A 12653-nucleotide genomic window follows, 5' to 3' on the forward strand; every position below is an offset into this window, starting at 1 on the left:
AGCTCAAAGAGGTACTAGGGGAGTACAGGGCAGGGACAGTGAGACACAGGAGACAAGTGGTGCTCCTGAGGAGAAGTGTGTTGCCCTGCTTGGGAAGCACAGCTGTGGAGGCTGCAGTCTCCATGGGCACTGTGCAGACACAGCAGCGAGATCTGCAGCACAGCAGTGTGGAACTCGGTACAGCTCCAGTGTGAGGAACCACAGCTTCTGTGAGGGGCTGGTGCACTCCTAGGGACCCCCACAGATTAACAGGATCTGGAAGAGACCACAGGGGGTCATCTGGGGCAACCTTTCTGCTCAAGCAGGGTCATCCTAGAGCACCTGGCACAGGGTTGTGTCCACATGGTTCTTGAACATCTCCAGTGAGGGAGACTCCACAACCTCTCAGAACAATCTGTTCCAGTGCTCAGTCACCTGCACAGTAAAGAAGTTCTTCCTCATATCCAGGTGGAACTTCCTGTAAATCAGTATCTGCCAATTGCCTCTTGTCCTATTGCTTGGCACCACTAAGATGAGCCTGGATGAATCCTCTTCACAACCACCCTTTATATATTCATTCACATTTATGAGGCTCCCTTTCAGCCATCCCTTCTCAAGGCTGAACAGGCCCAGGTCCCTCAGCCTTTCCTCATAAGTGGATGCTCCAAACCCTTAATTGTCTCTGTAGTTCTCTGCTGCATCTACTCCAGGAGCCCCGTGTCTCTCCTGCCCTGAGGAGCCCAGAGCAGGACACAGCACTCCAGATGTGCCTCACCAGGGCTGAGTAGAGGGGCAGGATTGACCTGCTGGCAATGCTCTTCCGAATTCATTCAGGATAGCCCTGGCCTTCTTGGCCACAAGGGCACTGCCGGCTCATGGACGGCCTGTTTGCACCAGGAGCCCTTCTCCACAGAGCTGCCTCCCAGCGGGCCGGCCCCAGCCTGTGCTGGTGCATGTGGTCACGCCGGTGCAGGACCCTGCACTTGCCCCTGTTGGATTTCCGAAGGTTCCTCCCAGCGAAGGCTCCTGTCCCGCTGGCGGCGGGAAGTGACGCGCCGGGCGCGCCGGTGGCGCGGGGGCGGGGCGCGGCCGGGCTCCGGCGGGCGCGGAGCGCGGCGGGAGCGGAACTAGCGCCAGGTACCGAGTGCCCGCCGCTCCCCCGCGGCCGCCGCTCGCCCCTGCCTGCGGCCGGCCCGCTGGGGCGCGATGGTGCGGGGCAGGCCGGGCCTGGAGGGCGGGGATGGTGCTCGGGCCGGGCTCGCTCCGCACTCCGGGGCGGCCTGAGCCGCGGCCGGGGGAGCGGAGAGGGACTCCCGCGGCGCGGAGGCGGCGGCCGCCTTTCTCTCCCCCGCCGCGGGCAGGGGGCGGCGGGCGCGGGATGGGCGCGGGCAGCGGCGGGACCCTGCGAGGGCGGGCGGGGGCTGCGCGGGGCCGGGGCCGCTGTGGGCGGGCAGCGAGCAGGGCCGGGGGCGCGGGCGGGCTGTGGCCGCACGCCGAGCGCTGCCGTGTGGCGGGGGGCGAGCCCGAAAGGGGCCTGGGGTGGGTCGGGGCCTCCTCCGGGCTGGCTCCGGCTGCTGGACTCTGTTCCCTGGACCGAAACGGCGCCCGGCGTTTGTAGTGGAGATCCGAGCAAGCCGCGTTAAGTGGGTAGAAAAGGGAGCTCTGCGTAGTCGGTGCCCTGGGTGCAGATTTTGGCATGCCTGGTATCCAGCCTCCTTACTAAATAGCTGGGCTGTCGAGGAGTTGACTTTGTTTCTTCCAGGATTATGTTTAGGCCTCTAGTGTACCCACGTTGTAAAACCTGGGTGCTCTGCTCGATATCTTTGGTGAAGGTAAAGATGATAATGACTTATGATCATGGGTGGAAAAAAGCAGGCATTTCTAGCTACAGCGTAAATACTATTGTAGTTCTAAGCTCTCATATCTTAAAAAAAGTAGAGGCTGAATAGGCCGTCTTCAGATTTTGAGGTAGCCTACCTCTGGCCTAATAATGACCTTGAGTATTTCTTAGCAATAATTAAGAAACTTAGAAATTAATGGGTAATATTTTACAATTGGTATCATAACATTTAAATTCTCCACTTCTGTTTTTTTTTCCATAACACAGCAACAGAAGTATAGTTAAAAAATGTGAGAAAATCATTGCATGTTTCACTTGTGTACTTGAAATTGGTTTTCACATGTTTCTTTTTTTCTCATGAAATGCATATCATTGCAGTTTGAAATCTGTTAGGGCTTTGTTTTATGGAATTGGATGGAAGAGGTTTCCCTAGCTGTGATTTGAGCTGTGATGCATTTCTCATAGAAGAAAAAAGTAATTTTTGAAAGCCCAAGCCTTAAAATCGCCAGGAAGAGACTTGCAAGCAATGTCAATTAGTAGCCAAGGGAATTAAATTCTTTAAAAAATCAGTGCTTTTGCAGCTAAGGGAAGCTTGGAGTGGAAGGAGCATCAGCAGCTTGAGCTGTTTGTGCAGGAGGGTTTGGTTGGACAGAGGCCTGCCCATGTGAGTCAGGTGACCTGCCAGGGACTTCAGCAGAATCATGCTGCAAAGTTTCTGTGGAGTGTGCCTGAAAAAGGTTATTTTTATGGATTGTGCATGCGTGTGTGCGTACGCGTGAATGTTCTTATATGTGTTTGTACGTGGGTGTCTCTTATCTGAGTCAGCAGCTGATAGGCTTGCTTTTGGGTTTGTGTTTAGATATTATTCTCAGGATATTACTTTTTTTCTTTCCAGGCTTTGGTTGGTGTTGTAGACTCATATTTCTCTGAAGCTGATGTTTTCCTAACACTTTCAGCTTGGCTTTAAAAGCTACTTTGCTGGAATGTTTTAAACGGTTAAAAAACCTCACCTCTAGGATTTGAAGGTTATTTAAATTAATTGAAGGAAGTACTTCTGGCCTCACCAAAGAAATAACTGGAATCATGGATCAGAACAACAGTTTGCCACCCTACGCTCAAGGCTTAGCCTCCCCTCAGGTAAAAACAAATTATTTAAAATGTAACTATGATGTGAATTTCCTTTATGAAAGTGCTTTCTCTTTCTTGCATCTAGCTTCACATTTTTTTTGTTTGCAGATCTGAAAAATTCTGCTAGGGATTGAATAATACTAGTATAAGGCAGAATTTTGAAACCATTGATGTCTATATTCAGAAGTATAAGAAACATGGGGTTTCTCATACATGGAATATATGTGGGATTTCTTAATGCGATTCCTCGTAAGTTGTAACATGACTGACAACTTGGAAAGAATAATTTAATTTTGGTGGTTGCTCCTTAAAATTTGTACATAATGGATTGTTACTGGGCTATGAATACAGTGGATACAGTGAGCACAGTTGGTGTTCAGACAATTTCAAGTTAAATTGTGGGTCAGAGCTGAGACATGCTTGCAAGGTAGTGTGAGAAGTATGTCATGTTCCCTAAATTCCTTTGGGTAGTACTTTATTCTATAGAACATCTGCATTTCCAAGGACTTTCTCATTTTAATTATTTACTACAATATGCTTCAGGTTTGATATGAGCAACTCAGCTAACACAGATTTATTTTTGATTCCTCTGAAAACTTTGTCTCTTAAAAACAAAATGGAGTCATCATGATCTGTGGTTTTCATGTCATGTTTTCTTGTGCAGGGTGCAATGACTCCAGGAATTCCAATTTTCAGCCCGATGATGCCGTACGGCACAGGACTGACACCGCAGCCTGTCCAGAGCAGCAACAGTCTGTCCATCCTGGAGGAGCAGCAGCGGCAGCAGCAGCAGCAGCAAGCGGCACAGCAATCCACGTCCCAGCAAGCCACACAGGGAACATCTGGTCAAACCCCCCAGCTCTTCCATTCACAGACTCTTACCACAGCCCCCTTACCAGGAACCACCCCTCTGTACTCCTCTCCGATGACTCCAATGACTCCAATAACTCCTGCGACACCGGCGTCAGAGAGCTCTGGCATAGTGCCACAACTACAGTGAGTGCCCCTGTGTCAGTGCATCATGTCCTGTCTCAGATAGCCCTTTAAAGAAAGACTTAGGACCAAAGTCACATCAGGAATTAGGTACTGCATTTTGGTGGGAAGGGAGGTCCTGAGAATTTATGAGTCTCCTGTAGCAATATGAGTAATTTTTACTTTATTTTTAGCTTAGCTTCATTACTAAACCACTTAGTAATATAAACAGTTTCTTAGTAATTTGTCAACGGTACATCTTGGGAGCATAGCAGTGGAGGGTTATATGTCTTCATTTAACACCGTCATAATTTTTAACTCCTTGCAGTTTAGGAATTCAGGATGTTTCCTTTCCCAATGCTTGCCTAGCACTGAGTTTGTGAGAAGGTAAAAAGCCCTAGAACTAGTTGGAAGAACCCTAGAACTAGGTCTGGAAGCATTTTCAGTGAACTTCAGTTTTAAAGAGACTACTTCAGAAATTTTTGGCTGGGACAAGGAGAAATGGTTGATACCATGAATTGAAAGAGTAGTTTCTCATATTTTTCTGACTTTTTTCCCCTCACTGAGGACCTTTATATTTCAGGGTTTTCCCAGAAAACAAAATTGTTTATCTAGTAACTTTTTTAAACTATCTAGAGACCTGCTATCCCATCTCCTGGCAATGCATTTACCTCCTGGGTCATTCCCACTTAGTTTTGCACCCTCTTCCATGAAGGGCATAGCAAGGAAAATCTCAGATGGTACTGTCTCATTTTCTCCTGTTTCCAGCAGCTTCCATGATTGTGGTGAGGGCTCTCAGCATCAGTAATTTTTCCTCCCAAACTGAAATAGAGGTTCTTCTCATGGGACACTTTTCATAATAGCTGACAGATAAGGAGGAATCAGCAATTATGCCTTAGGAGCTTCTGCCCTACAAAAGGACATTCCTGAGCCAGAACATTGCTCAGTGCTCATGTTAGGAAAGATGCCATTCAAACTTGCTTGGAGAAACAAAATAATTTTTAAAAATTGATTAGGCTTGGTTAAAAATGAGGAAGACACATGAATTCCTTATTGTTTTTTTAAATATATTTCTGTGATCTGTCTAGGAATATTGTGTCCACAGTGAATCTTGGTTGCAAACTTGACCTGAAAACTATTGCACTTCGTGCCCGAAATGCTGAATATAATCCTAAGGTAAGAGAAATGTATTAATAGTTCATCCTATAACAGATAAATTAAAGGCACAGGTTGTGGCTGCAGGCTGCTGCAATAGACTGAAAAACCTACCTGCTATATATGCAGTTTTATACTGTAGTTAAAAGGGAAAACTTAATAAACTTAGGACATTTAAATTAGTGAAAAGCATTTTTATGCTGAGGTAGCTGTGATGTGCACCAGGTTGTAAGTTGTTAGATTTAGAAAAAAACTAATCAAGAGTGTAGTACACTGGCCAGGCTTTTTGTGGTGGAGGTGGCCTCTGCTGCTGTTCCTATGGGCATATTTGTTTGTAGTGCTCAGTGAGCTCTTTTTGCTTATTACTGTGAAATGTCTGATGATGAAATCTTTTTCCCTATCTCCCAACAAGGAGAAAGGAAAGAAGAGTTAAAGTCCTGGACTTCTGCCAGAGCTGTGGTTTCCTCCACCTAGCTGCTCCTCTGGAATTCTTACAGTCGCAGGGCATTCACTTATTTTTCATAGTCTCACTTCCCTTTGTTCTCTCATGTTCTCCTCCAGTACTTCTGCCATCTCATTGCTTCTGATGGCTAGCTTGGTGGAACATTAAAATGGATCAAAACAAAACCAATTAAATTTATTTTTTTTTGGCATACTGACTTCAAAGTTGCCTGCTGCTTCTTAATAGTAGTAGGGTTCTAAATAAGTAGCATCTTTTTAGCTTGGGAAATCTGAACAACAGCAAAGGACCTGGAGCATGAAATAAAAAAAAATAATGTTGCTTCATGTTTCTTTTGGATGGCTCCTCTTGAAAATGTTATCTTTGCAACAACAGTAGCTGGACACTAATAAAGTTTAGATGTTACATAGTTGAATTGGATTGTCTTGGGAAGGCTTCAGTTTTCCTGGGGTGTGTGTGTTTTTCTTGTTTTAGCATTTAGTATTTTGCTGCAGTTGACCTGAACTCTGCTCTTAAAGGTTAAAGCACACATGCAGGCATATTTGATAAATGACTCTTACTGTAAGTTTATACCAGTGATGCTGTTACATAATTGTGAGTAAGGTATGAGCGCAGCAAAAATGTGAGCATGCCTTGGTAACTCCTAATGTAGGGGGTAGGTGGCTGTGTAAAATTTGTAGGCTAGAATAATCAATATCAAACACTGTTTCCCATGGCAGAGGGATAGAAGGGTTATGTAACACACTCCTGACATTTAGTCAGTAGATTCATCTATCAAAGAAAGATGTTGCTTGGCTGTATTATTTAAGTCATATTTTGACAAATGTGCTGTTGGGTAACCCACGCTACCGCCTTGGTTGTGTCAGCAGAACAATTCATGGGACTGCAGGGTGAGCTGTTCCAAGTTAAATATAACAAACAGGAGTTTTTGTGTGTGTGTGTGTGTGTTCCCACCTCAGTTTCCAGTATCTCTTGCTTCAAAGAATTTAAGAATATTTAGAAAATGCTTACTGAGAATGAAAAACTGGAGCTAATGAGGCTGCTGTGTCCCGCAGTGGTAGCTGAGGTGACTTCTGTTTACACAGGACTTTGATCTCCAGCTGTTCTGTTTGCTGGTATTGTAACACTGTAATCCATTTTTTTGGATATCTTCCATCCTACTTACAAGATGAAATTCCAACACATATGGAGGAATTTTTTAAAATTGTTTCTATTTCTCTGATGCAAACGTTAGTGTTATTTATATGTTACATACATAGGTATATATATATATATATATATATATATATATAGTAATGAGAGATAAACAGGAATGTTTACAGTGGTAAATATCCTTCCTGCCTGGCTCTACCTCTCTGAGTATGTGCTTGAAGGTACTTATAGTTTAAGCATTTCAAGTAAACTTTGAGTGATCTGTAAGGATGTTTGACCTTAGTTTTCCTTGCACTGCAGTGTAACTTAGATGATGCAGATTTGGTTTTAATGTAATGATGACAGCAGTATATCACTAACAGTCTCAATGCTCACACTTCAGCGTTTTGCTGCTGTTATTATGAGAATAAGAGAACCACGTACTACTGCACTGATATTCAGCTCTGGAAAAATGGTGTGCACAGGAGCAAAAAGGTATGTTTAGGCATTATGAGCAAACTAACTCAGGCTGTCTTTTCTTTTGTACCATGATGCTTGTTTATATAGACACATCAAAGTTGTACAGGTACAACTAATGTTGCTTCACAGTTACCTCAGATTATACACATTTCTACAGAAAATGCCTGTTTATGATTGAAGAGACTTCCTAATTTGTGAGGAAATGGTAGTTCTAGTTCTGAAGCGCTTTCATTCAGTCTCATATACTGGTTTGCAGAGGTTATTATATTCATTTTTTACCCTTGCAGTTACCTGCTTTTTCTAATAATTAAAAAAATTCAGCAACTATGCATTGGAACTGCTTAAGTTGTAAGGATGGTGAGAGAAGAATTTTATATTTGAATAGCTTCATTCATCACAGGACAAGAGCTCCAAATCTCTAGTTCCTGTAGTCTGATCTGTTCTTAATGTGACCATTGAAGGACAAGAATTGAAAGCTAAACATAAGCTTAACTCTGGTGGGCAGGAGAGAAATTCTGCTCCAAAGAAGTCTGCTAGGAATCCAGAAGGAATAAACTAATGAGCAGAAATGAATGAATAGATCTGTACAGGGGAACATTTTCTCTGCTTGGTGACACTTGAAATTCAAGTTGTCTTACTCTGCATCAGCAACAGATTCTCAGCTGTTTACAGACCTGAAGCAAACTGAATTCTGCAACAGTGGGTAAAGCTGTGCAGTTGTATTAAACCCATGTTTGAATGCCTGGGCTGCATCAAACAGAAGATTTTGCCAGTTTACAGATTTTTATAGAAATCTGTATTTTCTAGCAGTAGTAGTTCAAGGTTGTTCTACAGTGAAATCTCAAGTAACAATCTAATCTTAAGTACTTAATCTTAAGTAACAGTCCCATTAGAGGGACTGGTCAATATTTTAAAATGTAAAAGGTATGGATTTATAATTTACTGGTTTGTGTCATGAACAGTGAGTGCAACACTAATGGTGTCCAGGAGCCTATTACCAGAATTAGCATGAAAATCAGTCAGTGGTAGTTGTTAATTTTGGATGTAAAAATGTTGCGTGTGAACTCCCCTCCCTCCACACAGACTTTTTTCCCCAGTTAGGTATTTGTGGTTTAATGCTGTGTGCTTGAAGTAATAGTTAACTGAGGAGGTAATACAGATATCCTTTTCTCACTTCAGTGAGGAGCAATCCAGACTGGCCGCAAGGAAGTATGCAAGAGTTGTTCAGAAACTGGGTTTTCCTGCAAAATTTTTGGATTTTAAAATTCAGAATATGGTGGGCAGCTGTGATGTGAAATTTCCCATCAGACTGGAAGGATTGGTACTCACACACCAGCAGTTCAGCAGGTAAAAAAAGGCTTGTTTATGTTTCATTCTTGTTGCATACTATCTTAGAAGGTGACATCTCTTTAGATTATTCCCTTGCACCACAGGGAAACCTGCATATTTTTTCCCATCTCTGCACTGCCTCAGGTGTAACTGAGGCTGCCCAGTGTGAACCTGTCAAAATTTGGTTTTGACAGGTTCACATTGATACCCTCCCCAAGTTTCAGGGAAGTCTACATCTGCTCTGCCAGTCTAGACTGGGCCCAGAAGATGGGGTGGAACATGGGTCTGCCAGCACATTTAAATACTCTCTCTTCTCTTACAGCTACGAGCCGGAATTGTTTCCTGGCTTAATCTACAGAATGATTAAGCCAAGAATTGTTCTGCTTATTTTTGTTTCTGGAAAAGTGGTTTTAACTGGTAAGTGAAGACAGTATCTTACTCCAAGAGGTGAGATTTAGACTGTATGACAGAGAACAGACAGGGATATGTAATCTGCCAGGTACTTTTCCTTTAGAGATGACAGTACTGAGAAAGGAGATTTAATAGGGTATTCCATGGATGGAATGTTAAGGAAACTTCCCCTGTGCAGCCATCCAGCAGCCACCCTGGCAGTCAGAGCCACACCAACTGCAGCAGGACCAGAGCCTGTTTGGAGTGGGCAGCTTCAGCAAATCCAGCAGGTGCTTGACTCCCTACACACTCCACTCACACAGTCAGACCAGGTTTTCTTGAGGCTCAGCACCAGGCTTTGTTATGCAAAGATTCAGCGGTTCAGGCCTCTTGCCTGGGTGTGCTTCACCCAGAGCTCAACCTGCAGCTCAGCACTGCCACTGCACACACAGCTGCCTGCACCGTGTTCCTTAACAGATGGGAATGCACAAAGCAACAGCACATTTGGCTAGATCAAAGGAACAATCATCATGAACCCTAGTCAGGTGTGCAGGTGCCCAAAAAGCAGTAAGAATGTAAGATCTTTCTGGCAAAATCTGAAAGACTTTCTGTGGCTGAGCATGTGACTGAGCTGGCTTTTCTTTGGCAGCTTGGTTGCAGGCTGCTGCCATGATCCATGATACAGCAGCCAAAGAAGGGGAGATACTTGAGCTCTAGGACATCCTCAACCTACTCCCTCCATTTTTTCTCGTGCTGTGTCTTACTAGGAGGAAGAAACCTGCAAGACCCACAGACAAAAGGATCACATCCCTGCAGTGTGGGGAAATGCAATTCTCTGCAGTGGTCTCCATTGCCAGACCTTCCTCCCCCTGGTACTCACACTCTCAAAACAAGCTGCACCAGTTAGGCCTTTCTGCACAAACATCCTACAGGGCTGTGCTTTGTTGTTGGGTCTCTTGTGGAAATCATGTATATGAAAATTCCATTTGCAACATAGCATCATGGCAGAGATGCTAGTGAAAGTTTTAGCAGCTGTCAGATTAAACAGAGAAGGCTGGTAATGTAAGCTCTATGAAATGTGTTAAAAAGGATTGTAAAAATGGGGATTTATGGATACATGTAGGTTTTATATAGAGTTGCATTCACATACACATTCTAAAAGCTGAAATTAAATATTTGGCAAAAGGTACAAACTAATTGAATCCCTTCTTTCTCCAGGTGCTAAAGTACGAGCAGAAATCTATGAAGCATTTGAAAACATCTATCCTATTTTAAAGGGATTCAGAAAGACAACGTAACAGTTTCTACACATTTCAGAGAAATCAGGGGTATATTTTAAAAGGTATTGTGTATGGCACAGCAGTAACAAGAAATGGACTTCAGTGCAACTGCAACACCAGGACTTGGACTATTTCCCAGTTAGTGCCTACTTCCCTGATGCTCAAGGGGAACTGTTTTCTTGAATATGTCTACTGAGTTACTGTGAGTTGCTTTACTGGGCTGTTCCTGGAGCAGCCCCTCCAACTTTTATTTATATTCTAGCTTTTAAATAGTTTTAATGCCAGTTCTATTAATAGAAAAATCTGTAAGTTGGTTTAAAGACAAATGCAACTGTGTCACTCAGTGTATAAACCACTTTAATTGCCATGTATATATGTTTTAAGTTCCTTCCATAAGACCATGGTTTTTATAATTTTCAGAACTTTAGCTTTTAAATTTTTTCAATTTTAAATTTCTTTGGTGCCAGACACATTCCCTCTTTCCAGTATTAAGCAAGATAGAATAAATTTATTAATTAAAATGGCTCACTGTACATATATATATAATATATACCTTTCTTCTCTTTCCTTCTTCAACTCCACATGTACAATAAACCCTGTTTATACAACTGTGGGAACTGTCTTAATAAATTTTAAAATTACCCAGCTGGTAGAATGAAATACATTGAATTACTTTTTTTATTTAATAGATTTTTTAATAGCAGATGCACTGCTATAAGTGACATGTTGTTTTGAGAGAATCTTAGCAGTGCTCTGGCTTCCTTACCAGCAGTCACACCCTTGGCAATGTCTACCTTGAATATTTCCAACATGTTAAAGCAAAAGAGACGACTGATTAAAGAAGCTTGTGTTTGAGTATGTGTTGCCATATGTTCAACAGATGGGATATAGGCAAGTCTTAAATAGCTGCACTTGACTGAAACAATAGATCCCTGCTTAGCTTCTAGAATTTCTTTAAATTACTATCTTTGTATTTTACCAGCTGTGAGAGCCTCACTATATTAGTGTTCCTGTAAAATGTCAAAGCCCTTCCAGCTGGAGTCAGCACATACATAATCTTCCTTCTGAATGATGCTTGAAGCCTAATAGGCTCAGAGCTAAAAATAAACTTTTTTTTTTTCCTTCAGGAAATTTCTAGGAATAATAACCTCTCTATGACTTACACATTATTTCAAACAGCTTTTATCTGAAACTAACCCAAATGTAAGCAATGGTCTCATTTCTAAGTTGGTATTTCATTCCAGACAAAATTAACTTTTGGCTGGCTTTGATACTGCTCCATTTGCACATCCTAAGTGACCTTAATCTTCAGTCTTCTCTCTACATCAGTGTCTCTCCGGGTGTCCTGATGACTGCTTTCATGGCTCTTACCAGAAAGATGCTGTTATTAATGCAGCACTGCAGGATATGCTCAAGCACTGTGTTGCCTTCAGTGCTGTGCCACTCTGTGCTGTGAGCTCATGAATGCTCCTGAGAGCTCTGGGCTGTAATTGTGTGGCTGTCCATGCTTTTGTAGGACCTGAACTATTACCACCTTATGTGCAAAACTCTTCAACTCTTCAGAAAGCTTGAAGCCCCAAGAAACCATAGGGCAGTTTTCAACACAATCAGTCAAGCTGTACTACAGTGACTTGAGACAGTTTGCTCTTTCACAACACAGACCAGGGCTTCAAACTACCCTGCTAGAAATTAAGTCCTGTGATAACAAAACCACTTCCAGGTACAGCATTCTCTGCCTGCTTATTTGAGTACTTTCAATGCCTAAATGATTTCAAAACCCCCACGGTGGGCCCCACAGAGTCACAGGTAAGCAGCCATGATTGGTTGGAGCACGGGAAGGGAATATGTAACTCAAGTCAATTCTATAGGGAAACGCACAAAAAAGCCTTTTCTGCAGATACTGCCATGGCCATAGGAGTAGTTCAGCAACTACCACAGTAAAGTTCAGCATTATGGTTTCACTATTCTCTTGTCTCAGCTATTTGGCAGTCATACAGTGGAAGAATCCCTGCAGAGGACACTTATTTTTAAACTTCACCAATGATAGCAGAGTTTAGGTACAATTCAGCCTGAAAATCTGCTGCTACAGGCAGTGTGTAACAGACAAATGTGTTCTGCTAGGGCTGACTTTGTTTAAACTGCTTCTGCACCAGGTAACTGAGTTAAACTACTGCATGGGGCTAATAGTTTTAAAGTCAGATAAAACACTTAATTTTTGTGCATTTTACCTCAACCAGTCAGTCAGAGCATGGGACAAACTCCCAAGTTGGGTTTATGTACCTGCTGAGAAAGGGAAGTAGATTTAAATTCCACAGCAAAAGGTTATATAGCTTTATTTTAGCTGACTCCTGTACAGCTCTTCAACATAAGCACTGGTGTGGGTTTACAGGAGTCTGCTTTTCTTTGAATGAATGCTAATTTTTGAGTAGCCTGATGAAAATCCTGACAGACTACAATCTTTTAAGTTTTTGAAGTTCTGTTACCAACAAAAGATAATTTCACCAATCCA

General features: G+C 42.9%; 1 protein-coding gene across 2 annotated transcripts; it reads left to right on the forward strand.

Moving 5' to 3' along the window:
• Window positions 1-961: 961 nt before the first annotated feature.
• TBP (TATA-box binding protein) lies at window positions 962-10789 on the forward strand. Of its 2 annotated transcripts, none has more exons than XM_074537459.1 (8): window positions 962-1116; window positions 2715-2956; window positions 3612-3943; window positions 5008-5095; window positions 7069-7160; window positions 8325-8492; window positions 8797-8891; window positions 10083-10789. In XM_074537459.1, the coding sequence occupies exons 2-8, from the start codon at window positions 2903-2905 to the stop codon at window positions 10160-10162; spliced, it is 909 nt and encodes a 302-aa protein (XP_074393560.1). In that variant the 5' UTR covers window positions 962-1116; window positions 2715-2902; the 3' UTR covers window positions 10163-10789. The 2 variants fall into 2 exon arrangements, with proteins under 2 accessions (XP_074393560.1, XP_074393561.1); XM_074537460.1 differs by having other exon boundaries at window positions 1040-1188.
• The last annotated feature ends 1864 nt before the right edge of the window (window positions 10790-12653 follow it).

The sequence above is a fragment of the Zonotrichia albicollis genome, chromosome 3 (genome assembly GCF_047830755.1).
Source record: "Zonotrichia albicollis isolate bZonAlb1 chromosome 3, bZonAlb1.hap1, whole genome shotgun sequence".
Lineage (NCBI taxonomy): Eukaryota > Metazoa > Chordata > Aves > Passeriformes > Passerellidae > Zonotrichia > Zonotrichia albicollis.

Excerpts from the sequence above, each read along its gene's own strand:
- TBP (XM_074537459.1), top strand. The coding sequence starts at position 2,903 with ATGGATCAGAACAACAGTTTGCCACCCTACGCTCAAGGCTTAGCCTCC. Across the intron at positions 3,944-5,007 it reads GGCATAGTGCCACAACTACA|GAATATTGTGTCCACAGTGA; the intron begins GTGAGTGCCCCT and ends TGATCTGTCTAG. Across the intron at positions 7,161-8,324 it reads GTGTGCACAGGAGCAAAAAG|TGAGGAGCAATCCAGACTGG; the intron begins GTATGTTTAGGC and ends TTCTCACTTCAG.